Genomic DNA, 27,769 nt, shown 5'->3' with positions numbered 1-27,769 from the left:
AGATCCCCACTGCTCCTCTTCCTTCCTTCTTCCTCTGCTTACTCCAGCCTTTCAGGGTCCACAGGAGCCCCTGCAAGTGCTTCCTGAGTTTGCCCACCTGCTCTCGCCCATCTGGAAGTGCTGAACGAAATGGGTGGGAATCTCCCTGTGGTAGGGTCCATCTCCTGGTGCGGCTGTTTCTTTCTCACTCCTTGGCTTCAGTCTTTGCCAAATAATTCCTATGTCTATCACGTCCATGTGTTCAGTTCTTTGCTAAAAGTGGCAGAGGAATTCATCCTGGTGTTATGGCATCTATTTTTCAAGATGATGGATAGCCAAAGCATAGGGGGTAAAACTAAAAGAAGGGATAATTAAAAGGCTGCCTCTCCAGGGCTGGGTTTCCTAATGTATAAGAACTTCTAAGTGAAAAAATCTTGCTCCCAGTGCTACCACCAAATTGTATTGCACATCTCAGACCATCTAGATGGAGGTTACAGGCTCTACTTTCTTATTACTGAGTTGTTGTTTCATTAAATGAGTTGGACTCAATAGAGAACAAGCAGAGCAATTATTTTCTTTCCCTGTGCTAAGCTGAATGGTGCTTCTTGGCTCCTACATGAAATCCAGGCAGACCCTATGGAAATAACAAATAGCCTCATTTATCACATACTAAAAATGTCTAGTTCAATCTCAAACTCAAATTTGTCATATAATTTGAACTCCTTCCTGCTCACTAGGTTGGGCCTAGCACAAGTTTAGGAGCCAGCAGTGCCATAAGGAGGCATAGTTGCCTTCATCACTGTTTTCACTTCTCCCCCTCTGTCCTGGCTTCTCCAGAACAAGAGAAAGTGAGAGGAAGAGCAGGCAGGTATAAGAAGGGGACCATTCAGCTTGTCCCTACTGCAGCTTGCTCTCACAGTGATTCTTCCTCATGTGCAGCACTTCTATGGGTTCTTTGGGGTCTGCTCTTGACACTTCACTTAACATCATGAGAATCTCCATCTGCAACTTCTTTTAACTGAGCTAAATCCCCAGTTCCTTACAATTTGGATCTTAAATGTCTCCCAAAGGCCAGATATTAAAGGTTTGGGTCACAGCCTTTGGTGCTATTGAGATAGGATGGAATCTTTAGGAGGCGGAGCCTAACGAGAGAAAGTTAAGTCACTGTGGTCATGCCCTAGAAGGGAGTATGGGGATCCTGATCCCTTCTCTTGTCTATCTCTGTTTGCTTCCTGGCCACTGTGAATTGAGCAGTTTCCTCCACTACATGTTCCCACCATAGTATTCTATCTCAGGCCCAATAGCAACAGAGCCACTCAATCACAGAATGAAACCTATGGAATCATGGACCAAAATAAACATTTCCTCCTTATAAGTTGTTTATCTCAGGTATTTTATCACAGGCATAGAAATCTGACCAACAAAGTCTTCTCTAGCTCCCCACTCACCTGCCTACTGTCTGTCAACCCTGGTGCGATCCATGCAGGGTACCTGTCTTCACCACTCTTCTTGTTGCTGGGACATAATATTTGACATCTGCAGTTTAAAGGAGAAGAGATTCATTTTGGGGCACTGTTCAGAAGTTTCAGTCCATGTTTGGTAGGCTTGAAATGGCAACAGCATGGCAAAAAGTCCTGCGTGGAAGAAAACTGCTCTTCTCAGAGTAGCCAGGAAGAGAGACAGAAGTGAGGAGCGTGAGATGGAGATGGAGCCTTCCAGATCACGCTCCAACTGACCCACTCCCTCCAGCCAGGCCCCACTTCCTAACAGCAAGCCAGCTACATCCATCCCGTGATTCAATCCTCTTCCTGAATTCCTGCCTATGAGCTCGTGAAGCTCTAGATACAAACCCTAACAGTACCTTCACCTCTCAAGCTCTGTCTCCTTACTGTGGTTTACAAGGGAAGTTCCAACCACAATATTGTTGAGGGGCTTTACAAATGCAAAACAGATCTTAGGGTGGATCTGTACCTATCCAATTCTGAGCCATACAGATAAAGACCTCTAAATGGTCTCTGAAACCCTAGTCATTCTAAAATGAGGGGGAAATATACTCTTCCCTGCCCCCATAACAGGTTATGGAGGTGGTGGGGATCCTGACTTTACCCAGTCCTCTCCAAACTGATCTTTGCCCCTGGTTGTTTTACCTTCCTAATAAATCCCTGGACTTCTCTTTCAAACTCTTGCGGTGGGTGGCAGAATGAGCTTTGGACTCCTCACCCTCTCTGCTGACCCCACAAAAATGATCTAGTGCCCTCTTAAAGATAGTTCTCAGCTTTGAGGGCTTCACTCAAATTTCAATTCATGAAGAGTATAATCTTAGTATTCCTTTACAGTCACAATTTATGAAACCACTATAGCAGTCAGACCATATCGAAATATTATTCTTTGGTAGGACCACATCTAGAAATCTAATTATGCTAAATTTTGTTTGTTTTACTCCTGGATCTATTTCTTGGCAGAGAGAGGAAACAACATGAGGGATACTGTTTGGAACTTTATCTGTGTATTCTGAGGAGAACACATGGCCCGATGAGATGTGTTCTTTATATTTTAAGAAAGGAGACCGCAAAGGGTGAAATGTGCATGTGAAATGTACCCATAAGGAACACCCAAAGGAAGAGTGGTTGTCTTAGTGTTCTCTCTGTTATTTTATACTTTTCTCTGTTCGCTATTGCAGAATACCTGACACCAGGTAATTTATTAAGAAGAGAGGTTTGTTTTAGCTCACAGTTTTGGAAGCTGATGGCCAAGATTGGGTGACCACATCTGGTGAGAGCATTGTGCTACTTCAGCTTGTGGAGGAAAGCAGAATGGCAAGTGGTACATACAGAAGAGAAAAGGGGCCAGACCCTTAAGAGCCAAACTATTTCTGAAGAAAAGGTATTATTCTATTCAGGGGTGCTCCATTCCCATGACTAATCACCTCCCAAGGTGATTCTGACTTCCCAACACTACTGCACTAAAGAATTGAATTTCCAACACATAAATTTTGGGGGGACATATTCAAATCAAGTTTCCAACACATGAATTGGGTGGGGTTACTCTCAAACCACAGCAGTGGGATATGAAACACTGAATCATAGAATCATAGCAAGTATCTTGATTGAAAGTAAAATGGACAGGTCCTAAGGAGAGATACGTGAGTATTTAGTGTTTTAAACTGGGTTCTACAAAGATATAAACATGAGCTGGAAGACCACCACAAGCAGAACCATATGCAAAGGAGAAGCCTGCAGGAAGGAAAGTGAAGGCTTAGGCTGAACGGAAGTTGATGAACCAGCAAGAAAAATATCGTATTTTGAAGAGCTCCACTGTGGGCTGGGCTCCCACCCTGAAAACTTACATTTGAATTTGTTTGTTTATCACAATTCTCAACTAATATGATTATCTCTATTACGCAGGTACAGAAATAGAGCTGCAGATAGTTAAAGCAGTTTGCCAAAAGTCAGGCTGTGAGTAAATGGCTGAGTCAGAATTCCAAGCCAGGTACCCAAGCTCCAGAGATGCCATCTAACTACTGCTTGCGTTTTGCTAATTCATCCATTTTGATGAATTCTACCAGGAGCTCTGACTGTTTGGGGGTGTGGGGTATGGCTTTGTTCACCTTTGTAATTCCAATATGTGGGTCAATATCTGGCCCATAGGACATGCTCCAAGTTTATGAAACTGGAAGAATGTAATAAAAGTAAAATAAGACTCCTCTGTCTTATTTTTCCTTGTGAACAATGAGTGGTAAGTATCCTTTCACATTCTAGAGAAATAGAACAACCACAATCACCTTGAATCCTAACAGAAGAGGCTGAGTGCTCCGTGGGTCTGAGAGGACCTACCGTATGCATAGGAAGTACAGAAATCCCTTCTCGGACCTATCGCCTCGGTCTGGCGATATTTATATTTGTAATACCAGAGGAAAGTTATTGGAATTCCAGTAAGTTAATTCCAATCTACCACTTCCAGTGAGACTCATGGTAAAAATAAAGACACAAATACATATCTAAAATGGTAGGGAGCCAAGGAGGTCCTAAGTCTAGTCAGATGAATAGCTAACTGGAACAAAGGTCTCTACTCAGGGCCAAACCCAGGTTTTATTAATTCGTGAAGAGGCAAGTGGCTCAAGGATGAGTGACTGAGAGAAAGGTGGGAAGTATGTGAGTGCTGTGCTCTGGGCTAGGGAGAAGGCCTGAAATTATCTCTGCAATACCCAGAGAGAGAGATATGCAGGAGGAGTAACCTGCATATCACAGACTGGGACAGTAGCTAGTGCTTTGAGATCAGTGCGTCAGTTTTGATGTATAATAAGCATGCCCTGAGATGTCAAGGGCTCCTTCTTCAAGCTCAATCTCAGCTGAAAGCATGGAGTCACTGGGCCTAGGTTATACATACTACTTGGGAGCTATGGGCAGCGCATCACTGACCTGTGGCATTGCTTTAAAGACACCTCAGTTAGACCCATTTGCATTGCTTAAAGCCAATTGAGGAGATAAAGAAATATCCTAGCCAGCTCTGTACATATCAATTCATAGAAGCAGGGCTAAATGCTCTTCTTTCAAGGAGAGCCCTCCAGGTGGTCCTCCACAGGAAGAAGAGAAGAAAGATTCTTCTAATTATGTAGAGCTGTGGTCCCTTCACCTCCCCCTCTCCTCCAAATACCATTACAGCCATTTGGATAAATAAAGAGGGGCCTCTGGAGATCTATTAGGTGAATATTGTTTTCCAGGAAGGGAGGCTTGTGCCTTACTTGCTGGCCACAAGCTGGCTTAGGTATACAAACTTAGGAGCCTTCCCAATTCTGGGCCAAATGGGTCACGGAGGAGTCCCTGGGAGAGTTCAAATGTGGTTATTGTGTGTGAGCTTCCTGACTCTCCCCAGAAGCAGCAGTCTGAAGGCAGGGAACTGGCTGAAGCTCACACTGATGAGAGAGGCGGGTGGGCACCTGAGTGATGTAAGCACCCTGTCGACAGAATTGTGAGGGCTGCTTCTGGAGGGAAGGGAGCCCAGCAGTAGACAAGGGAGGGCTGAGTAGCATCCCAGCAATTCCCCTGAAAGTACAGCACCTCTGCTGGGGATGGTGTCCAGGAATACACACAATGTGGGAGAGTTGTGTGGTGGGGGCTGAAGGGCAGGCAGTGATAGTGGGGAACAGCATCCCTAAAGCCCTACCAAAGGGCTCCAGGAGAAATGTCCGGGTGTGTACACTGGCAACAAGAGAGAGCACCACAAAGTCAGAGAAGCGCAATCAGCAGAGCATGGCTCTGCCCTGGAGAAGCAGAAGTAGCAGAGAGTGATGAAAGGATAGGAAGATGGAGCAGTGGAACCTGGACTAGGGTGGCAGATGGGAGATGCTTCTGTTGAATTAGAGGGTAAAGGTTTGATTTGATTACATTGGCCTTTCTAACATTTGAAAGTGACCAGACCTCTGCAAGATCTGCCCAGGGCCTGGTGAGCGGAGAGCTGGATAAATGGGTTTAAGGCCAAGGTGGGAGAAAAACAAAGTGAATTCCTTATTTCCCCCCACCAAATCCAGCCTGTTAGGCAACCTGTTGAACAAAAAGGCAGATGCATAGGAGTTTGGGTGGCATGTGGAAGAATGTTAAGAGATAAATGCATTTCCCTGATCTGAGACATGCTTTTTAAAACATTTTAATGTTTCTGAAATCAAATGCCATATAATTCCAAGGGCACATGTATTATTTTTCCCTCAGAATGTTTTTTTAAATTTACGCTGTCTTAAAATATACTACATTTTAAGATTGAGACTATTTTCTAATGATTCAGCCCTTGACAGAGCCTTTGTTCTCACTTACATGACTGCTGACCTCAGGTCACTCTCTGACCTTTCCTCTCAAGGAAGTTATGTTGACTGGCCAAGGTGAGGGTGTCAGGAAAAGCCCAGGACAAGAGTAAAAGGGGTTGGCTTAAGATCATACGGCAGAAAGAACTGGGACACTGGGAATTCACACCTAAATTTTCAACAAAGATGCCTGGGACTGCAGGACAATCCAAGGACTGGGGTTCCAGGGGTGAGATGAGGTCAGAAATATAACCTGAAGTAAGGGGTTGGTTCCACGGGAATATGAAAGTGAGTCTGGTGAGGTTTTTTTATTTTTTCTTTTTTTAAATTTTGCCTCTGTATGAATTGAACCTTAGGGCCTTTTCACTGGTCTACATCCCCAGCATTTTTTATTGCTATTTTAAATTTTGAAACAGGGTCTTACCAACTTATTAAATTACCCAGGCTGGGCTCCAACTTGTGATATTTCTGCTTCAGCCTCCTAGAGTGCTGGAATTACAGGCACCAACAGCAACACCCACTGGAATTTGAAAAGAAAGAAAGATGGAGGGAGGGGGAGAGGGAGAGGAAGAGGGAGTGGGCAAAGAGAGAGGGACAGGGGTGGGAAAGAAGAGAGAAAATCCTTGGGCAGGAAGAAAAGTGTTAAGAGAACCAAGATCGTTTACAAAATTACAACTATATGAATGTAGCATAAGAAAATTTTATACCTATTGAAACTGAAACTTACAGAATAGTATTAGGTAAATTGTTCAGAGATGTGCAGTTAATAAACAACAGAAGTGATCACCTTCAATTTTTCTTCTTTCCACTAGAAAAAATATTCAAAATGAAAGGTGCAAAGTGATGCTTAGAAAGAAAGTAAGGCTCAGGACACTTAAAAAGAATATATCAAGAAACCATCAAGTGCTGGATGGGAATACTGATTTCACCCGCAGCCACTGCTCTTGCCGAGGCCATTGCTCAAGGCACATCTTGCTGAGTTGGGGTGAGGTTTAGGAAGCCTGCACAGTACAGGGCCCTGGGTAGACATCACCCGGGGACCAGCATGGGTGTGCAAAATAGAGCCTGTCTGTCCCCTGGAAGCTGCCTGCCTCTTGCACCTTAGTTTCTCTCTCCTTAGTTCAGTTGCAATGTTATAGTGACCTGAAAGAACTTAGAAGAAGACCCCAGAATCCTTATCATCATTTTGAGAAGTTGTGGAAAATGAGATCTTCCAAATTTCACAAAGGACACTGGAGGTGGGGGATGTAGCACAGTGGTAGAGTTTTGCCTGCCCAAGGCCCTGGGTTTCAATACTTAGCACTGCAAAACAAAGAAACAAACAAACAGGAAAACAGAGTACTATTCTGTCCTGGAAAAATGGTAGGGCCAAGTAGTGTTAGGAGCCTAGCATATAAAAGGAACTCATACATAGAACAAATCACCCTTTCAAATTATACTTACATATACAAGTTGAATAAAATAAGGCTTGATAATAGCATAAGTGAAAACAATTCTGTATCTAAAAAGAATAATATTCTCTGTGGTATTAATAATGTGTTGTTCAAGGGAAAGGCACATCTACGTATTGCTTCTATTGTCATAAAATTCTTATTAATGATTTGAAGCAACAGAAAACATACTCATAGATTTAACATTGCTGATGAGGCCACGATTACTTGGGTTAATAACATACACAAGGTATGATCAAAAACTATGATGAATGCTTAACTGTAAAATTTTATTACAGTAAAAGACATTATCATTAATTTTTCTCAAAATACTCCCCCTTTCTTTAAATGCACTGCTTCAGAAAGTGGTAAGGACGATGGGATGAGTGTGTTGAAAGCAGTAGAGAGGAGGTATTCTGAAAGGCTATTAATGGCAGTACATCCTTTATTGTAATACATTTTAAAATTTAAACATTCCCTGTACAGTATATTTTGATCACACCACATTTATGATCTTTACTTGAAACTAAAGATAATTTCATTTGTCATTTGAGGAAAATAATGATTGGAAGAGCATTTTCCTACTTCGGTGATGGGAATAGGGTGTTCCATGCTGGGAATACTTCTTTTCACTCTCCTGGCTCTTCTGGTGAGGTACGTTATGTATACCACTATCACTGTAAAATTTTGATGACATTCAAAATATCATCTAATCATCCTTGGTGTCACTTTTGGCGGATCGTTTTAGCTAAGTAGTCTGACTGTTTCTAAGGGATAATGTATTATAGCATTTAGTCTCTTAATCAACTTACTTCATATCTCATGAACATGGTCTAGTTTATTAATGTTCCTCTTAAAATGTGTCATATGGTTCAGATCTGGCATGTCTGACAAAAGCCACGTGGGTGTGGAAGGTAATTGGATCATGGGAGTACTGAGCAGATAATCCATTGAGCAGCAGTTAAGAGAGCTGTGGGAGGTGAGGCCTGGTTGGAGGCCTGCCTACTCTCCCTCCCCGGCTCCTCCCTTCACTCTGCTTCCCTGCTGCCCTTATGTGGGCAGTTTTCCCCCACCCAGGGCCTCCCACCATGCTGTTTCTGCCTTGGAGCTTGCTGAGTCTGGGCCTGAAACTTCTAACCCTGTGAGCCAGGTCACCCTTGTGGCTTCAGATGTGCTACTGCCCCGGCCCCTCCTCCACCGCCTGGGCTTGCCCAGGATCAGCCTCAAGATGGAGGAAGATGGTGGAGGCCCTAAAAGCTGTTAATTAGAAGAGAGAGAAGAATATTCGGATGTTCCTCAAAGAAAACAGGAACTTACTGATGACACTGAGAAGCTGAACTATGAAACTGAAGAGATGATGACAGATGTTGATAACCTAGCTTTAGTGGAGGAGAGCAAAACTATTCAGAAGAACAAGCAAATAGCCATAGGAAGAAAGAAATTCAACATGGACTCCAAAAAGGGAATTCAGTTTCTGGTAGCATATGACCTGCTACAGAGTTTCCCAGAAGATGTTGCCCTGTTCCTGTATAAAGGAAAAGGCCTAAATAAGAAGGTCATGGGTGAGAGTGATGAATTTAATATCAAAGTTCTTCAAGCGTTTGTTCAGCTCCAGGAGTTTGTTCATCTCAACCTCGTGCAGGCCTTAAGGCAGTTCCTGTGGAGTTTCAGGTTGCTGGGGGATGCTCAGAAGATGGATCGCATGATAGAGGCCTTTGCCTGGCACTACTGCCTGTGCAACCCTAGCGTCTTCCAGTCCACAGACAGGTGCTATATGCTGTCATTTGCCATCATCATGCTCAACACCAGCCTCCACAACCACAATGCACATGATAAGCTGTAGTGGATTGATAACTGGTGGTCAACTTATAACCCCCAGCTGAACGGAGTAAGTGTGGTGCTGGGTGTGGGAGGCCTTCCTGAGGACTGTTGCCAACAGCATAAAGGCATACCTGGAGAAGAAGAAGCAGGCTGTTGGGAGCTGAGAGAGGCTGTGGGAAGCTGGCTTTCCTGATGAGCTTGGCTATTTTCATCCTCCGAGGAGCTCGGGACCTCACTGGCACTGAGAATGGCTTCAGTTCACTTTGGAGAGCTCTGGTCCTCACTTTGAGAATCACTTCGTGGTTCCGGAGGGGAAGATGATGGACTACCAGCCTCCTGGAAAAGCTTGCTGTGTTGGCTTTCCTGATGAGAACTTGGCCATCCTGATCATCGGAGGAGCTTGGGACCTCACCGTTGCCAAGGAAGGCTGTGGTACCTTTTGGGGGAGCTCTGGTTCTTCTGAGCATCACTTCCTGGCTCCAGTGCAGATCCCTCAGCCTGCTAGCACAGGTCCTTCATCCTGCTGGCACAGACTTCATAGATTCCACCACTGACCTTTGGGCCTTCCCAGCAGATCTGTGAAACAGGTCTGCATGAGATGTTGTCATGGGCTCTGGGCCTCCAGTTGGATTCGAGGGAGGCATTGTTATGAGCTCTGGGTATTCAGCTCTACTCAAGTAGGACATTGTTGTGGGATCCAGGCCCTCAGCTGGATTCCTTGGTCTTAGTGTGTGGACAGATTTCCTGCACTATTTTGTATACTGTTCTTTGGGTGACTACTATAAATAATCATATAAAGTATGTGTCTTGTATTATATTGTTCCCCTTGCAAAATAAGCCCCAAACCAACACACAAGCCCAACTCATCATCATGAACTGTGGCATCAGTGATGGGAAAGACCTCCCTGAGAAGCTGCTGGGGAGGGGCTGGGGGTTTAGCTCAGCGGCAAAAAGCACCTGCCTGGCAAACGCAAGGTCGTGAGTTCAGTTCCCGGTACCAGAGAAAAACCAAAAAAAAAAAGAAGCTGCTGGGGAACTTATATGAGAGTATGAAGAATGAACCATTTAAAATCCCAGGGGATGATGGGAATGGCATGACACACACATTCTTCAAACCAGACCAGGAAGGCTGGCTCCTGAAGCTGGGAGAGTGCGTAAAGACCTGGAAGCTGCGCTGCCTCATCCTGACCATGGCTGCCTCTATTACTTTGAATACACCACAGACAAGGTGCCTAGGGCCATCATTCCCCTGGAAAACCTCAGCATCAGAGAGGTGGAAGGCCCATGGAAACCCAACTGCTTGGAGCTTTACCATCCCAACTGCAAAGGGAAAGTCATCAAAGCCTGCAAGGTAGAAGCTGGTGGCCAGGTGGTGGAGGGAAAGCACATGGTGTATCACATCTCAGCCTCAAGCCCTGAGCAGAAGGAGGAGTGGATGGAATCCATCAAAGCAAGCATCAGTAGGGATCCTTTCCATGACATGTTGGTAGGAATGAAAAGAAGGATTGCTAAAAAGAAATAGAGTTGTCCTAGCTCTGCAGGTAAACTAAAGATCTGAGCCCCAGAGCACATGACTGGTGGCTGCCCCTAAACAAAAGGGAGGCTGCACCTCCACAGGCTGCAGTGGTCTCCAGAACTACCTATGGCCCTGACTTCACACCTCAAAGCCTGTGCTGTGTGCAGCTTGGATCATTGGCAGCTGTGTTTCCTACTGTTGCCACCCAGCTCCTGTGGGAGAAGCCAGGAGCCCAGAACATTGCCAGTGTGGGTGCACCAGTGGAGGGAGATTCCTGGGGACATCCACCTGGTCCTGCCTCTCACCTGCCCGCTGGGACAATGTCGGTGATCATTTGAGAAGCCACCGTTCTGTATCAAATTAGGAAAGGAAACACTAAAACATTTTTATTCAGAATTTTTCTCAGATATATGGATTATAGCTTTTCTATTACTCTTTATATCTTGATATTGTAATGAAAGATACAGCTATAAATATAACTCCTGGACACAAACATATATTGTTCACTGAAATAGATATATATCGAGAGAGAGAGAGTCCAAAGGGAGGGCTGTGGGGGCATTGGTACGTGGCCGGGAGCTGCAGAGGTCCTGGTCTACTGAGCAGGTGCAGTATGCAGCTCCAGGAAAGGAGACACTTGGAGTTTTGGATGACCAGTATACTTGGGGGCCTCCAGGTGTGATATGCCCTACAACCCTCTCTCAGACTGTTTGGCCCTACAAATACATTATTTTCTAAAACCAGTCAGTAAGATATGGATATAATTTGGGGCTCTTTGTCCTGTAACTGCTGAATCCTAGGAAATGCGGCTCTTTCCTTGGGCAGATCATCTGCAGATTGGGTCACAGGAAACTGCTTGTATCCGAACATTTCCAGCTCACACAAACAATTTTCCCTGGGTTCACAGACTACATGAGTTAGATAAGCTTTTGACAGCACCCACTGCTACTTAAAACCTTTGGCAAAATGCTTATCTTACTGACATAATCAGACTTCTTAATGTAATGACCACACATGTAAGTAACTAGCAATAATCTACCACCTTCCTCTTGTAGTACTATGTTCTCAGACTTGAGCTATCCTTGTGAGTAAGAAGAGAGCAAGCCATAGCTGAAGGTGCGTGGCACTTAGGGTTTTCTGTGACCAAAGCTAAACTTGGGTAAGTCTGTGAAGCTCCATGATTGGGAGGTTGTTTGGTGGCCCTGGACATAAAACAAACAGGTGATATTTTGGCCATGGACTGAAGGAAGAATCCACGGTCATGTCATTGTGACTATACGAACTGGGCAAAGACAAGGGCACTGGGTGACACAGTCTCCCTTCCGGGGAGATTCATTTGCATCTTTGGGGTGCCTGTGCATAACACCTAGGCCCTCTTTAACTCTGTACATGGGCTGTTTGGTTGGTGACCGTGCTTGCCCAGACTCGCTCCCCTACCCTGTATGTGCAGGTGCACCCAGTGTTTGCATCCTTTGGAGGTCCTTTGTATTCCTGAGCAAAACTAAGTCCAGAAATGCAAACCTCAGACTGAATGCTCTTATGTTTTGTTCTAAACAGCAGAAATACATCTTCCCATGGGTACACTGATGGACCCTTTGCCTTAGGGTGGCTGACCTTGGGGTGTAAGCTCTCCATTTTGCATTAGACTCATGATTTATAAAACTTATTCCCAAGCTTCTATGCTGTTACTTTACTGGTACCTCAGTTCTAAAACTTTAGTGTTTGAGCAAGACAGGTTGGTTACCTTGACATGGCTAATTGGTGTACATGCAATGTGGCTCCCATCTGCCATGTACAAGTGCTGCCCAGACTCTTACCAACTATGATGCCTCCACACTGTGAGCCTCCCTTGGGCCAGCCCTAATAGGGACTGCAGTAGCGTTGGGTCAGCATTTCACATGAGGACTTGCCACTTCCTCTCTCCTGATTGTCTAACCCAGGCGTGGCCCTGGGGATGTGGAGCATTCTGTCTTAGTGTTGAGAGAAGTGAGCATGGAGTCACCTGATGTTGACTCTTTCATCACCATGGTCACTTGTGGGCCAACTCTGCCCGATGGCTGTTACCTGGGATCATGCAGAAGGTCCTGGTGCTCAGAATCTTAAGTAACTTGCCTTCAAAAAAATATTATATACAATCACCTAATTCTCGGGTTTCATGTGATTATATTAACCCTAAGGCATCTGCCATTATGCTGACTGAGCCAGGTAGGTAGGCTGCTGACTGTGAGACTGGCTTCCACCAGGTTTTCTAGAAGTAAGACTGTCTCCTCCCCCCACTACAGGGGCAGTGAGGCTTAGCCGTGCTCCTTGGCCTCCCCACCTGAGGGTCTGCACTCCGTCTTAAGTTACCAGTCCCAACTCTGGCCAGGACAGCCTTTCCTCCAGAGACTAAAGGCAGTAGCCCATTCGGAGGAGGAGCCCCTGGAGGAAAATGGAAGCTTCACAGCCTCTCTAGCTGTCTTGCTGTGCCCTGGTTATCATTTGAGATTTATTTGGACTGACCCTGGACCCACACAAGCCACTATATCTTCAGGTTCCTGAAACACTGTCAAGTGGTTTGATGTGGCACCTAATGGAATCAAAGTAAGAACTGTTCATACTGAGGCACATTTAATGCTTCATCTTAGGCAGTGCCTATTTTGGAAGTTACAAATGCATATATCTACACAGATATGTTTTGCTGAGAGTTAGGTCAATTATAGACCAGAAACCACAAGTTGGGATTTCTTGTTTTCTTATTTTTTCTTTAGAAACCATTTCTCTTTACCTAAATATAGTTAATATGTAAATAATGTGCATATATATTGACTTCTGGACTGTTTTTTTATTCAATGTATATACTCCCTACATCTTGCATGAATATCCTATTGATATCAAAATATATATTGATATTTTGTTGTAAAATGAACAATAAAACTGAATGATGTATGGCTATTATAACTTGCAAATAAATAAAAATCACTACATAAAAATCACATGTAGTGTTAAAAAAAAACTCTCTTCCTTTAAGCTGTGGCATTTTGCTCCAGCTACAAGAAAGTGACTAAGAATGTGACATCTAATTATTAACTTCAATACTCCAGGGAAGGTTTAACCACTTAAGAGTACAAGGTAGTGACATCTGGACTTGATCGAGAAACTACTCTTCTATTAAAACAGTCTAAACTTGTACCTTGACTCTTACTGATTTTGTACACTAAAGCTCTCAAATCTTTTTAACTGGAACTACCGGTGGAACAAGTGACCACAGTCCTGTCCTTATTGATTATTTAGAAGCTGAATCGATGGCTAAAACTGATTCCAGTTACATTTTAACCTAACTTTTGACTTGAATTTTAGCTTAACATACCAGCTAAAGAGGAGTTTTTGAACATCAGTGCATATCATCGGTGTATCAGTCTGGCACAAGTCATCTGCATTCATTCAACAAAAACTTAACTACCAATGATACACTGGGGATATCATGGGCAAAAAATACAGAAGTTATGAAGTCGCAGTACTTATATCCTACCATAGAACCTTCATACTTTAGAAGAAATAAACAATTCTAAATAGGCGGGACACATTCCACATTGCCAGCAGATTGCCAGCATGTTTGCCGGATGAAAATTGTCCTGGGCCGGGCAGCAAGCTTCCCCGGGGCCTCTGCTAACCAGCTCCCAATTGTGCTTGTTCAGATGTGATTAGATTCACATTTTCTTAAAAATCTAAAAGTTCTTCAATTCCCTTCACCCTCAGAAACCAGATCTTTAAATGACTTCAGTCCTATAAAATGTCCTAGATTTACATGTCAGCTCTCATCCCTTTGATGTTGGTGACTTGAACTTTTCCCCCTTTCGTTAATTCATCACTTGTACATAGGGAACAGTCAGGCATTTATTTTAGGGGCACGGCAGCAAAAGTAAATTTCTCATAGTGAGGAGAACTGGTTTTTCCTAAAAATAGCTGTGTGACAGCAAGCCATGCTATTTCTCCAAACCTTGGCTTCTTTCTCTGTCAACACAGGGGCTGGGCTTGCAGCTCGAGTGTTCTGATCACAGGATTAGTAGAATACTTCTTTCTGTGTACTGGAGTATTGAAGTGCTCTGGTTTGGGAGGCTTGGATAGGGGGGTCAAGACCCTCCTTAAGACAACAGCAATGCTTTGAGTTTGCAGATAAGAGGGAAGAGAAGTCTGGTAGAAGAGTTCCACTGGCTCACATGAAGCCCTGCTTTTAGGCTGACTCTGACTCCTGTGAAGATGGTCTGTGTTCTCCGCTTTGAACAATGATAAATTAATTAATAATTATATATAATGTCAAAATATATTTGAACACTATGTCCCCATTTCAGAAAAAAAGTTTTTTGAAGGATGGGGAAAATGAGATACATTGTGTGTGTACAGGAATATCACACAGTGATAGAGGAATATCACTGAAGTTGAACAGTTAGGAAAACAACATCAATATAATCATTGGGGGTCTTTTTAATAGTCTTTAGTTTTTAGCTTCATTTTGATTCACAACAAAATCAAGTCAAAGCAACAGAGATTTTTCTCTGTACTCTCTACCCACCCAACTCTACAGCATCCTCCAGTACCAACATCCCTCACCAGAGTGGAAGACTTTTTCACAAATGATGAGCTCATATTGACATACTATCATCCCTCCAAGTCCATAGAGTACATTAGGGTTCACTCTTGGTGGTGTATCATCTGTAGGTTGAGACCAATGTATGGTGGCCTGTCTCCACCATTATGGGACCTTTATCAAAACTGCTTAGCATCCCCAGAGACTTCTAGACCAAAGAGAACTCACCATACACAGGATATCAGCTCAGTGGAGCTGAGGACCCAGGCAAAGCGTTTGTCCCTCTGATTTCCAGCTCTCGGCTTGGAAGTTATAAGTGACCGCTGAGCTCTGGGTGGTCCTACTTTGCCCTGGTTCCCAGGGAGCAAAAGAAGAAAATCTCTCTAAAGAAAGGATGAAGGCAGCATTTGGTTCTGGCAGGGCTGCCTGTACTCTGCAAGAGCGGGGTCACCAAGGTCACTGGAGACTTCAGCCAGGAGTCCAGCTCTGTACAGCTTAAGAGGCCAGCCTTGGGAAAAGTTGTGAAACAGGGAAGCACATTTAGGAGGTGCTCCCTGCTGCCTACAGTTTTCCCTGTCTACCACTTAATTGTCTTATCTATGGGCAAGAATCCAGGATCCCACCACCATGCACTAACCCCAGGTAAATGATAACTCAGGCTCTCTGTTAAGAGTTTTCAGAGCAGCTGCCGAGGAAGGACAGTGTCCAAAGGAAAAAAGCCATGAGATTGATGCAACAGGCATTAGCGTGGGAGAATTTCCTCTGTACACCACTGTACCCCTTTTCCACCCTAGAAATAACTGCAAGGTCTCTTTGATACCCTGACCATCCTGCACGGCTGACGTACAGTCATCTTCTCTCCCCTACTTCCTCCTCCACACCAGTTGTCTGAGCCCCCTGAATTCATGGACACAGAAACCCAGTTCCCCCCAAAAGGTCATTTAATTTAAAAACTCCAAATGCAAGTTTCCTGTGCTCCTCACACAGACCTTAAGCTGAGTTCTTCCAAGTTCGTAGATGAATTTTGGTGTGTTCACAACACAACACTTCCATGTAAGAATCAAACCTCATTAATTGTTGTCATCATTATCAATGGTGATTCAATGCCATGTTTTCTACAAGAACATTTAGCATGTCATAAAGATTCTGAATTAATGTCAGTCATCATAAAATACTGTGGAAAAAGAAAAGGGTCTCTGTCATCTCCAGCCCTGGTGGCTATCTTCTCCCACATTCCTCTCCAGGAAGGCAAGGTTGCCACCTTCTCTCTTCTTCCACTGTCCCTTTACTCAGTCGTTCCTGTCCTAAGATGCCAGTGGGCTCCTCTCTACTCTCCAGCACAATCTATAAGTTTGAGAGGGCTCAGGGTCAAAGCTTACGGTAATGATGAAGAGCATGTGAGAGTCTACAGGATCTATACCTTATGCTTTCCAGTCCCAGCAGGATTTAACACCCTGTGTGCTTCAGTTCTGTCAAGGCCACCATGGAATTAAATGCATAATACTATCTTTCCTGGCATGCTATAATCATCCTCTCCTCATCACTCTTCTGAACAGCTCATTAGGGCTGCTGGCCATTCCCCAGTGGAAATTTGTCAGGTTTTATCTAATTCCACCTATCCACAGTGTTTGACATAGAGGACTGCCCGGGCCTTTTTTCTTGAAAACTCTTTTGTGTGGTGTCCAAGTTCTATCGGGATAATTGAACACCGTGACTATGAAATTTTGAAAGAACAGGGGTGTGTTCAGAGCTTGGTTCTGGAGGTTCAGAGGTCCAAGAGCGTGGTACTGACATCTGCTTAGCACTTATGAAGACCTTCTTGCTTTGTCTCAACACAGCAGAGGGTATCGCAAGGTGAGGCAGAGCCTGTGTATTTATTCTGTTTCTTGCACTCTTTTTTTTTTTTTAAGTACTGGGTATTGAACTCAAGATCTTTGCACTGAGCTACATTTCCAACTCTTATGATTATTCAATTTTGAGACAAGGTGTGGTTAAGTCGCCAAATTGCCCTGGTTGATTTTAAACTTGTGATCCTCCTGCCTCAGGCTTCCAGAGTGCTGGGTTTACAGACGTACACCACCAATCCAGGCTCTCTTTCTCTTCTTGTAGAAGGACTAAAGCCATCCTGGGGAGCATTCTCATGATTTCATCTCATTCTAATAATCCCCCAAAGACTCTGCCTCGCCATACCATTAACAGATCAACTAGGGAATTATGTTCCCAACACGTAACCTTTTAGGGAATACATTTAAACCATAGCACATGGCTTTCAATATAAGTTTGTCCTCCTTTTCTTTCTGCCTTTATCTCTGCTTTTGACTCCTCACTTTCTAAATACTGACTGGCATCGGAGTTCAGTGCTGGGACTTGTATAATCACCCTCAACACTGCATTCATCTGTCTGGTATTGTGACATTCAGTGCCATGTCCAGTCACCATCATACCCCAAACTGAGCTCTTCTGACAGGCTCTTCCATCTCAGTTAATGTCAGCTCTATCCTAGTTGCTCGGGAGAACATCCTTGGAGTCATCTTTGACTTCTGTCTTCCTCTTCAGGAACCACATCCAATCCATTAGCAAGTCCTGTGAGCTCCACCTTCAAAATATAATGGTCATGGCCTACCTCTCACCACCTCTTGCTGTGAGTACACAGCCACCATCACTTCTTGCCTGGACTACTGTGGAGCCATTTAATTGATGCCCTTGCCTTTGCCTGATGTTCTAAAGTCTATTTTCAACATAGAAGAGAAAGAATATTTTTATTTTTTGACAAGTGATAATTATATGTTAGGAAGTGCAATGTGATTTATGATATATACATTGTAGAATAATCAGATCAAGTTAATGAACATATTTGTCACTGAAGGATGATTTTTAAGGCATAACATTCTAATCCTCACCATTCTTTAGTGTGTTTCCATCCAACTCAGAGTAAGCTTATGTTCTCGCAGAGTCCTCCATGGCCCTCCTGTCTCCCTCCCAGCTACCTCTGGATTTGTGAACCACTCTTTGTCTGGTTCATGCCACTCCTTCCCTCTTTGCTAGCTCTTCCCAGGTGTATTAAGCATGATTAATGCTGAGGGATTGTGTACCTACTGCTTCCTCTGTTTTTGTCCTGGTCTACCTGCTCACTTCCTCCATGTCTGTGCTTAAATGCCACCTCATCAATAAGTCCTGAAGAAACAATGTCTACCTCATTTCCATTTATCCCCTTCAGTGGCTTTTTCTCCATACAACTTAATATTGTGTGACATGCTATGTGCCTTCTTGTCTATTTGTGCATTGCCTGGAAACCTCCACTGGAGTATCATCTTACAAAAGCAGGGACACTGATTGGTTTACTACTCTGTCTGCAGTGTGTGTGTGTGTGTGTGTGTGTGTGTGTGTGTTTGTGTGACAATGAAGCTTTCAGTAAATATGTATTGAAAGAATGAGCAAATAAGAACAGGAACAAAGAGCAGTTAAAACACAGGAAGCACTCAGTAAGTTCTTGCTAAATGAATGAATGAATAAAAAAATTTACAATGCTTGGAACATATGAGACCAAGAATTAGATGCATGAATGAATAAATAATATTAAAAATGATGAGTATATAAGGGTCCCTTAATGAATATTTATTGAATGAATGAATAAAGCTACTAGAATAGATAGTAACTCTTCAATGAATTTTAACATTTCCTATTCAAAGATCAAAACTCCATCATCAAGGGATGCTCTTCTCCCACACTTAAAGCCAAAAGAAGCTTTTATTCAACACTAAGAATGTGGAGGAGGGGAATGTAGAATCAGCAGGAGCGGGAGGTCCATTTCTTAGATTCCTGAAGACACAGAGGCACTAGGACTGGCAGTGGGCATGGAGGGTATCATAGTTACTTTTCTCTTGTTGTTGAGACAAAATAGCTGATACCCAAAATTAAGGAAGGAAAGGTTAATTTAGCTCACTGTTTGTGGAGGTTTCAGTCCATAATCAGCTGGCTCCAAGGCAGAGTGGCATGGCACAGGACCAACACTTCAAGGGATAGAAGACAGCAAACATAACAACAGCAGCATCGCTTCTCGGCCTTTTGGCTAAGATCAAGTGAAACATAACAACAGCAAAAGTGGGGAGGAGCAAGCCTGTTTTCCTCTCTTACACTGGATGCAGGCTACTTGCCCCCATCATCTCTGTGCCCACCTCTTGCACAAGCTCAGGATATTTACAAAGTAAGGACCCTGGCCCCCTGCTGAGTCATTTAGTTAACCTTCTAAACTTCTCAAGTTGACACAGTGTATCAACCATTACAGTGGGATTCTCTGGAGTTAACAAGTCTTCTTGGTATATCCATTCTTAGGCTCCTATAAATCTACAAATTTTAACTGTATATATTTGGAGATTAATAGTGTCCTCTGCTATTCCCAGGTACATTTTCTACCATCAAATAATTCCCTTCCAGGTACAGTAAAAACTCCTTTTTTGCCCCTGGTCTTAAGAAATGGAATCTGCCATTCCAGAGATTAACCTTTTCACCATGAAACTATATAAATGGAATACTTGAATTTGTAAAAAGTTCTAGGACTGCACTGAAGACCTATCAATTATTTACTTTTTAGTATGAATTAGTTGACTCAGCTTCCCCCTCCAAATTCCTTATTGATACCAGTCTGCACTCAAGAGGAGAGGGTTGATACTGAAGAAAGATTGAGAGAGGAAAATTTCACAGTCAAGTCACTAGAGGAAAGAACAGTGAAGGCATTTTTGCAAATACATGAGCCTCAATATTATAGAGTCAAGTAGATACGGTAGGAGGTGGGATTAAATGCACATTTATTCCAAATGAAAACCAGGCCGCATCTATATTGACTGCCGTCATTGTGTGAGGCCAGGAAAATCAACTCTCACAGTCCCATTTCAGGGGAAGGTTTTGATGCTAATTCAGTTGGGCAGCTGGCACCCGAGGGAAACCTCTGTGTAAACGTTCTTCTAAACTCCTTTTACTTTTCATTCTTTGAAGGGTCTCAGCTTACAAGACTGTGTCAATACTCAAGCAATCCAAATGAAGCATCTAAGTGTACAGTTCTCTGAGATCCGGAATTGGCATAGGTTCAGTAATGCACAGGCCTGGCCATCATTTGTCCTCCTCTCTCCTCCTTGCATGGAAATGTTTATTAATTTGGAGGTTTGGCAGGCTAGTTCCACAAATGCTGATTCTTATCCATAAGTAGCACTGCAGTCTTTTTGCCTTGCCTTTGCAGTCAAAGAGATGAGCTTAGGAAATATCTTCTTTCTTCTTCAAGGATCAGGGGAGAAGTCTTTTCCAGTATGCCACATGAATAAAACTACACCCAGAATATGAGGTTCAGGAAAATCCACCCAGGGAAACCAGAATGTTAATAAATGAGGGATATTATTTCTAATGTTTGCTTGTAGAGTCTCACCTACTTGAGGGTAGTCTATTAGACGAAAGAAACTTGAAGCAAAAATGATCAGCTGCATAGGTGGCTTAGGGACCTAAACAGCTTATTTGGAACCCCAGGGTCTGTACCCATTTGGAACTTCAGGAAACTAAAAGTCATCAATGCAAATCACTACCCAGTCTTTCAATAACCTCTGCAATGTTATAGCCAAGTAGTTGTCTACCCTGTCATGGTAATTGGCCCTCATCACTGCTGAAGTGACCAGTCTAACTTGGTTAACTTTACTTGCCCCAAATTTTTATTTTTATAATTTTTATAACTATAATTTTTATATCTTAAATTATTTAAATTAATAATAAATTCAATTTGTAAAATTAAATATGCTTTTGATATGATAGTAGGGATAACCCTAACTACTTCTAGTTTGGTTCTTGCAAATCGGTACTAGTTGTTGCTGATAAAAATGGAGTCCCATATCCATGAGAGTGAGCCTCAACTGTGTACTACACACCATGGGTCTTTCCAACAGACAGAGTGATTTGACTTTGTTAGCAACGGTTTGATTATCAGCTACTGCATTAGTCACTTTCTCATCACAGAATATACAATACCTGCAACTTAAAGGAAGAGAGTTTTATTTTGGCCCACAGTTTCAGGGAATTCAATGCACGGTTGGCTGGCTCCAAGGTACAAAGAGCATAGTGAGAGGGCATACCAGAGGAAAGCTGCTCAGTCCATGCAACCCAGAAAAAAAGTAAGAAGGGAGGAGTCAGAGAGAAATAATACCCTCCAAAGGTACATCCCCCAATGATTTACTTCCTCCATCTGGACCTCATCTCCTAACAGTACATTGATGAACTCATCAGTGGCTTAATACACTAATGACTAGTGCCCCATGATCAAACCACCTTCCAAAACCTCCACTTCTGAACACATGAGCCTTTTGGGGGATATTTTAAATCTAAACAATAACAGTGTCTTGGCTACTTTTTTCTTGTTGCTGAGACAAAGTACTTGAGCCCAAAATTAAGGAAGGAAAGGTTTATATAGCTCACACTTTGTGAAGGTTTCAGTCCACACTCAGCTGGCTCCAAGGCAGAGTGGCACATGGCAGAGGACAATAGTTTGTGGTAGCAGAAGACAGCAAAAGCAGCAAGAGCAAAAAGAGAGGAGCACAGAGAGCAAGGCTCTTTCTCTTCCTTATACTGTATATAACCTTCCTGCCCCAGGGTGGGTATAGCACTCACACCCATAATTGCAGCACTGGACCATGAATCCACTGCAAACTCTAGAAGCCCACCTACATCATGGCATGAGGCTTTTGGGGGGACATCTAGACACTAACCATTACATTTTACCCCTGCCCCACAAACACTCATATACATCATTTTATGTAAAAGGCATTTTAGTTCATCTCTAAGAATTTTCAAAGTCCTAACAGTTTTAGCGTTGCTGAAAAGTCCAAGTCCCAAGTCTCCTCCTATATATAAGGTAAATCTTAGCTATGAGCCCCTGTACAAATGAAAAGTTACACACTTTTAACATTTAATGGCACAAGATAAACATTACCATTTCAAAAGGTACAAACAAGGAGATACAAAATATTGAGACCAAAGCAAGTCCAAAATCCAGCAGGGCAAACGTTTAAGTCTTATCATTCCATGTGGAACATCTGAAGGAAACTGTGATAAGTTGTGAGCTCCAAAGGCCTTGTGTGGCTCTGCCCCTAGGGCACTTTTGGTAGTTGTAGCTCCAATGGCTTTTCTCTTAAGCCCGCTCGGTTTAATCCTTGCAGCTTTTTTTAGATGATTCATATTTTTGGTTTTTTTAAACTTTTGTGGTCTCCACAGCACTTTGTTTCTCACTCACAGCTTTACACACTGCCTTCTCAGGGGCACACTGCTTGGCCTCCCAGGCCTTCTGAAATCTAGGTGGAAGCCTTTTTAACCTCAGAACTCTTGTATTTTGCATGCACCTAAAACCAGTGTCACATGGATGATGTCAAGGTCTGCTGCTAACTGGAGTAGTAGCCATGTTTTTATTCTCTTGGCTGTAGGGGGTTGAGTACCTGAATTGCTGAGCACTGTGAACCTGATTCTTATTTTTTATGTTGCTGCCATTTTGGAACCTGGTGCAGCCACTGCTGCCATTTTGGAATATGGCACTCAGTGGCTTTTTTCTCAAAGCAAAGTCTTTTACTTTTGCAGGTTTGAGGCTGCAAAGGGTGGAGATTTGTTGTTTTTTGTGATGTCCTCAGGCTATATTTTATATTTTTCTATTCCTTCTCAGCAATAGAGATCTCCTCAGCTCTATCTTTGTAATCCACAGCTTTACTGGAGCTTTTTTTCTGGCCCAACTCTCAACTTTTTAAATCATCCTGCTGGGCTCTTTGCTCTTGATTTTCAACATAAATCTGGCTAAAAGCCCCCAACAATAGCCATGCCACAGCTTCAACATTTAACTGCCTTGAAATTTTTTTGCCAGATTAATTAGCCTGCCACCCTTAATGTCAGCTTCTGGCAAAGTCTCTGGACATGAGCAAAATGCAAACAAACTTTTTGTCAAGCCATAATATACATGATCTGGAGCCCAGCACCCAATTTGGTCCTTTTTTCCAACACAAACCTCCCAAATCTGGTCTTTACCAGCAGGACGTTTATCAGCCTTCTGGTCTTCTGAGTTCTGACCAGAATCTCCTTTGCAGAACAGCTGAAGGTGTTCCAGCACTTCTTTTTCAGACAAAATCTCTGAATCTTTCCAAACATTTCCGATAAGCCATTTCCAAAGGCTCTTGAACCACATGGTCAGATATAGTCACAGCAATAACCCCACTCCTGGTATCAAATTCTGTCTTGACTACTTTTTTCTCATTGCCCAGACAAAACTACCTGATGCCCAAAATTAAAGAAGAAAAAATTTATTTAGTTCACCATTTGTGAAGGTTTCAGTCCATACTCACTTGGCTCTAAGCCAGAGTGGTAAATGGCAAAGAATAACAGTTCATGGCAGCAGAAAACAGCACAAGCAGCAAGAGCAAAAAGGGAGGAGTGCCAAAAGCAAGGCTCTTTCCCACCCTTATATTGTATGTAGGCTTCCCGCCCCAGGATGGATGTAGCACTCACACCCATAATCCCAGCATTGGAGCATGAATCAATCACAAACTCTAGAAGCCCACCCTGTGACTGCATGAGGCTTTTGGGGGATATCTAGACACAAACCTTAACAAACAACTCCCATTGACCCAGTGGTTACCATGTGGTGGGCATCATGTTTATGGTATCATATGAAATGGAAGACATGTACAGTAGCAGCAGTAAAGCTGAAAATTGATCTCTGGTGGTTCTGATTTCCAAACTCATACTTTACTCATGATGTTTACTCTAAGCATGACTCTATCTCTAACCACACTTTGTAGACCTTAACACCTGGGCTGAATGGCAGTGGTTCAAGAGGGATTCTCAGCCAACCATGGAACAGCTGAATGAGGCCAACTCAAGGTCATTCAATTCACATTTCTCCTTAGTCCTAGGGGCTGGGGATTTAGCTCAGTGGCAAAAGCGCCTGGCTGGCAAACGCAAGGTCATGAGTTCGGTTCCCGGTACCGGAGAAAAACCAAAACCAAAAAAAAAAACTCCTTAGTCTTGTAAAAACATGACCCCCAACTATGAATGCCTAAAAGGAATTTCAACGAAGCACTATTCTTCAATGATGTGTTCCTTAAAACCTGTAATGTGCACTTTTATCTTTCATATAACAATAGATTTATAATAACAGTTATCGCAGAACTTTGGAGTTGGTAGGGACTTAGCAGATTGTCTGGTCCAGACTTTCTCTTGATGTATCTGTTGGATACATAGAACAGTCTCACTTAGAGGAAATTCAAGGTTTATAAAATAAATAAATAAATCAATAAATAAGGTGTAAATAAACATGAGTGGCAGGACAAGAATAGTTGCTCTGGCTGTATAGCCCCTTTGGGAATGATAAGAGAATTTGAAGCCAAGTCCTTGTTTTGGAAGGGTTTGAAAAGTAGAAAGACAAACAGAATCAAATCAAAGTTCTTTAGTGTCCCAGGAGCCCAGCTCGTACTTTATGAGGGCAGCTTCAAGCCAGGTGACTTATTGAGAGGCTTAGAATGGATTAGAGCTGAGGAGGTTCATTTCTAGGAACAAGAAAGCATATTGGCACAGCTATGACAGGTACATATAGCAGGCATGTCTGTGTTTCAGTATCATCCCAGAAGGCAGGGTAACTGTAGCTGAAGGTGGGCCTTTTACCCACAGTCCTAAACTCTACTACTCCTTCAAATTACCCCAACTAGAAATAATTTAAAAATAACATTTCATAGGTGCAAGTAATATATTTTCAGTCTTCACCTTAGTGTCAATAAAATCATTTTTAAAACTTCATTTAAAAATGATATAAAATCTAAGTTGCTTTGCTGTGCCAGGTATGCTTACTTCTAAGCCTAAGACAAGATATGTGGGCTATGCCTAAGCTACATCTAGATAGAAAGTCTAGAGCCTATTCAAGATAAACCTTGCTGGGAGCAGAAAGATTTGCTTAGAATCCTGAGCAACATGGGGCATGTTGGGGAAACAAACCTTCTAGAGCAAGAATAACATTCTTGATTAGATTTCTGGGCCAGAAATTCTGGACAGAGGTCCAAGTTAATCTCAGATACCCTAGCTGAGCAACCTGGAGAAAGAAGGTTCTGGCAACACTAGGTGCAAAGTTGAAAAGACCTCTTTTCTGGAGATTCCTCAGTAAACTAGAATTACAGGTACCATTCAACCCAGCTATTTCCCTTTTGGGTATTTTTCCAGAAGAACTAAAACATCATATACAGTGATATATGTGCATCCATGTTTATAGCAGCACAATTTGTAATAGCTAAATTGTGGAAGCAACCCAAATGCCCATCAACTGAGGAGTGGATAAAAAGATGTGGTATTTTTACATAATGGAATATTACTCTGCTATAAAGAAAGATAAACTCAATGCTTTCATAGGCAAATGGACACAACTAAAGACCATACTCATAACAAAATAAATCAGACCCACTTGTGTAAATACTTTATTATCTTCCTAGCGTAAGAATCTGAAAGCATAAATAAATTCTAAAAGGTATATTAGATATTGTGAAAGGGAAAGAAACTGCTCAAAAGGAAAGAACAACTGGGATGAGGGTAAAGAGAAAACAAAGAAAAAAGGGAAAATGTGTATACATAGGATAGCTAAGATAGTTGTACTACTGATTTCTATTGCTTTATTGAAAGGAATAATGTTTAATTGTTTGATCAATCTTACATGCCTATATTTGTTTAACTGAGTAATCAATTTGAAGATAACAATATGTAATACAACAACCATTGTTAATTTCCTGTCACCTTCTCTGAAATTTTGTATTGCTTCTGTTGTTTTGGTGTTGTTTTTTTTATGTCTGTTTGTTAATGTATATTTGGTCCCCCTCCTGTGGCATTTTTGGGAGGAGGTGGAACCATTAAGAGGGGAGGCCTAGTGGGAGAAAGTTAGGTCACTGGGGGGTGTGCCCTTGAAGGGGATGTTGGAACCCTAACACCTTCTTGTTTCTTTGCTTCCTGGTTACCTCAAGGTAAAAAGCCCTCTCCAGCCAGGTGCTCCCACCATGTTGTACTGTGCCACCACAAGCCCCAAAGCAGCAGGACTAAGCACCTATAGACTGAAATCTGAACATATGAGTTAAAATAAAGCTTTCCTCTTTATAAATTGATATGTGCCATGTTTCTTATAGTAATGAAAAGCTAATTCAGCCTGTATGCAGCTCTCTTATAGGATGGTGACTCATCATCCTACAATAGAACAAGTATAAATACTAGAGGATAACCAGTTATCTATGAGTAGATCTCATCAAATTCCAGAAATTGATGTACAGCTGCTAAATATTTCTATCTTTGTGAACAAGCAGACACTAAAGGGAGAGCCAACGTAAGGATTTGGGGGTTTGTTTGTTTGTTTGCTTTTGGCTTTTTGAGGCAGGGTCTTACTATGTAGTTCATGCTGGCCTTGAACTCACTATGTAGCCCCAGGCTGGCCTCAAATTCATGACAATCCTTCCAAGTCCTGGGATTATAGGCGCGTGCCACCACACCCAGCTCAGTGTAAGGTTTTAAATATTGCAAGAAACTGCAGCCACAGACAATGTAGAAGTATTTCTCTGAATAGAATACAGTGTGGTGTATTTCAGAATGTATTGCTATTCCTGGCTCTGATTCACAATAACTCCTAATTTGGACTTCATGTGAATGGATTCATTTAGTGGGGGAAGAGCATGGGAAGCGGTGGGGACTCCCAATCTGTTCTTTTGTTCCTTGATATTGTAGTGTGGCAACAGGAGTCAGGGAGTGATATTCTCTGGAAGAAGGGTCACCCTCATGCTCAAGTGTGGCATTAGCCAAACTTAGCAGTCCCACCAAAAGTGTGCGATCATTTTTGAAACCTCCAACTGAATAGAACTGTTCATAACTGATGTCCTGTTTTTATTGAGTCTGCAACCTCTTTTTTCAGATTGAGGACCTGCTTACCAAGGCCAGTTTGTAGTGCTATCTTTTATACATCCTACATGCTCCTAGCACTGAAAAAATATCAAAGGCTGGCCACATTGATCTTCCTTGGCATCCTATTGCTGTATATAGTACATAGCATCAGACATCAACTCTCCATACATCCTGTTGTGTTGCCCCTTTTGCCTAGAACTTAGAGGCACCAGCGAGTTAACTTCTAACAAGATGTGGGAAATGTTTTCAATGCTGTCTCTTACAGAAGAAACTTTACACTCATTCATTCAACCAGCATATTTTGCACCTACCATTGCCCAGGCACCTTGGCAGATACTGGGGATTCTGTGAAGACAGTTCATTACTCTCAAGAATCCCACATATCCAAAAGAAGACAAATAAGCCACCATTGCTGTGCTGTAATAAGTGTCAGTGCAGAGGCTGGGATGCTCTGGGAGCACAGAGGAACAGCATCAGAATCAGCCTGAAGATAGAAAAGGTCCTCCAGCAGGGAGATGACACCTGCAGTGAGTGGGAAAGACGATGATCAATATGTCAGTTACTTATTGTTACATCTGCTGGATTGGGGAGCAGGAGGAAAGGTCCAGGCACAGGGAGCAACATGTGTGAGGGTGTGGCCTCACAAAGCCACAGTATGAAGTCACAGTGAGAGGAGTGACAAGCATGTGACAGGGTGGGTGTGAAGGTCACCTGTGAGAGACTAGCAGGAG

The 27,769-nt window shown here is 42.8% G+C and overlaps 1 protein-coding gene and 1 long non-coding RNA gene across 2 annotated transcripts; one reads left to right on the top strand and one right to left on the bottom strand.

Annotated features, from left to right (window-relative positions):
* Window positions 1-27,612, bottom strand: LOC106150059. Its single transcript, XR_001236630.1, has 3 exons — window positions 27,350-27,612; window positions 1,428-1,515; window positions 1-613 (listed from the first exon to the last, which is right to left on the bottom strand). It is a non-coding gene; the product is annotated as an uncharacterized LOC106150059 (long non-coding RNA).
* LOC102020539 (cytohesin-3-like) lies at window positions 8,432-10,546 on the top strand. Its single transcript, XM_013521492.1, is given in 4 exon segments — window positions 8,432-9,040; window positions 9,872-9,932; window positions 10,045-10,212; window positions 10,215-10,546. Coding segments are annotated over 4 exon segments (1,170 nt in total).
* Window positions 27,613-27,769: the final 157 nt, after the last annotated feature.

Source organism: Chinchilla lanigera, unplaced genomic scaffold, assembly GCF_000276665.1.
Source record: "Chinchilla lanigera isolate Chin_1 unplaced genomic scaffold, ChiLan1.0 scaffold00062, whole genome shotgun sequence".
Taxonomy (NCBI): Eukaryota; Metazoa; Chordata; class Mammalia; order Rodentia; family Chinchillidae; genus Chinchilla; species Chinchilla lanigera.
This window is presented reverse-complemented; position numbering and strand designations above follow the sequence as displayed.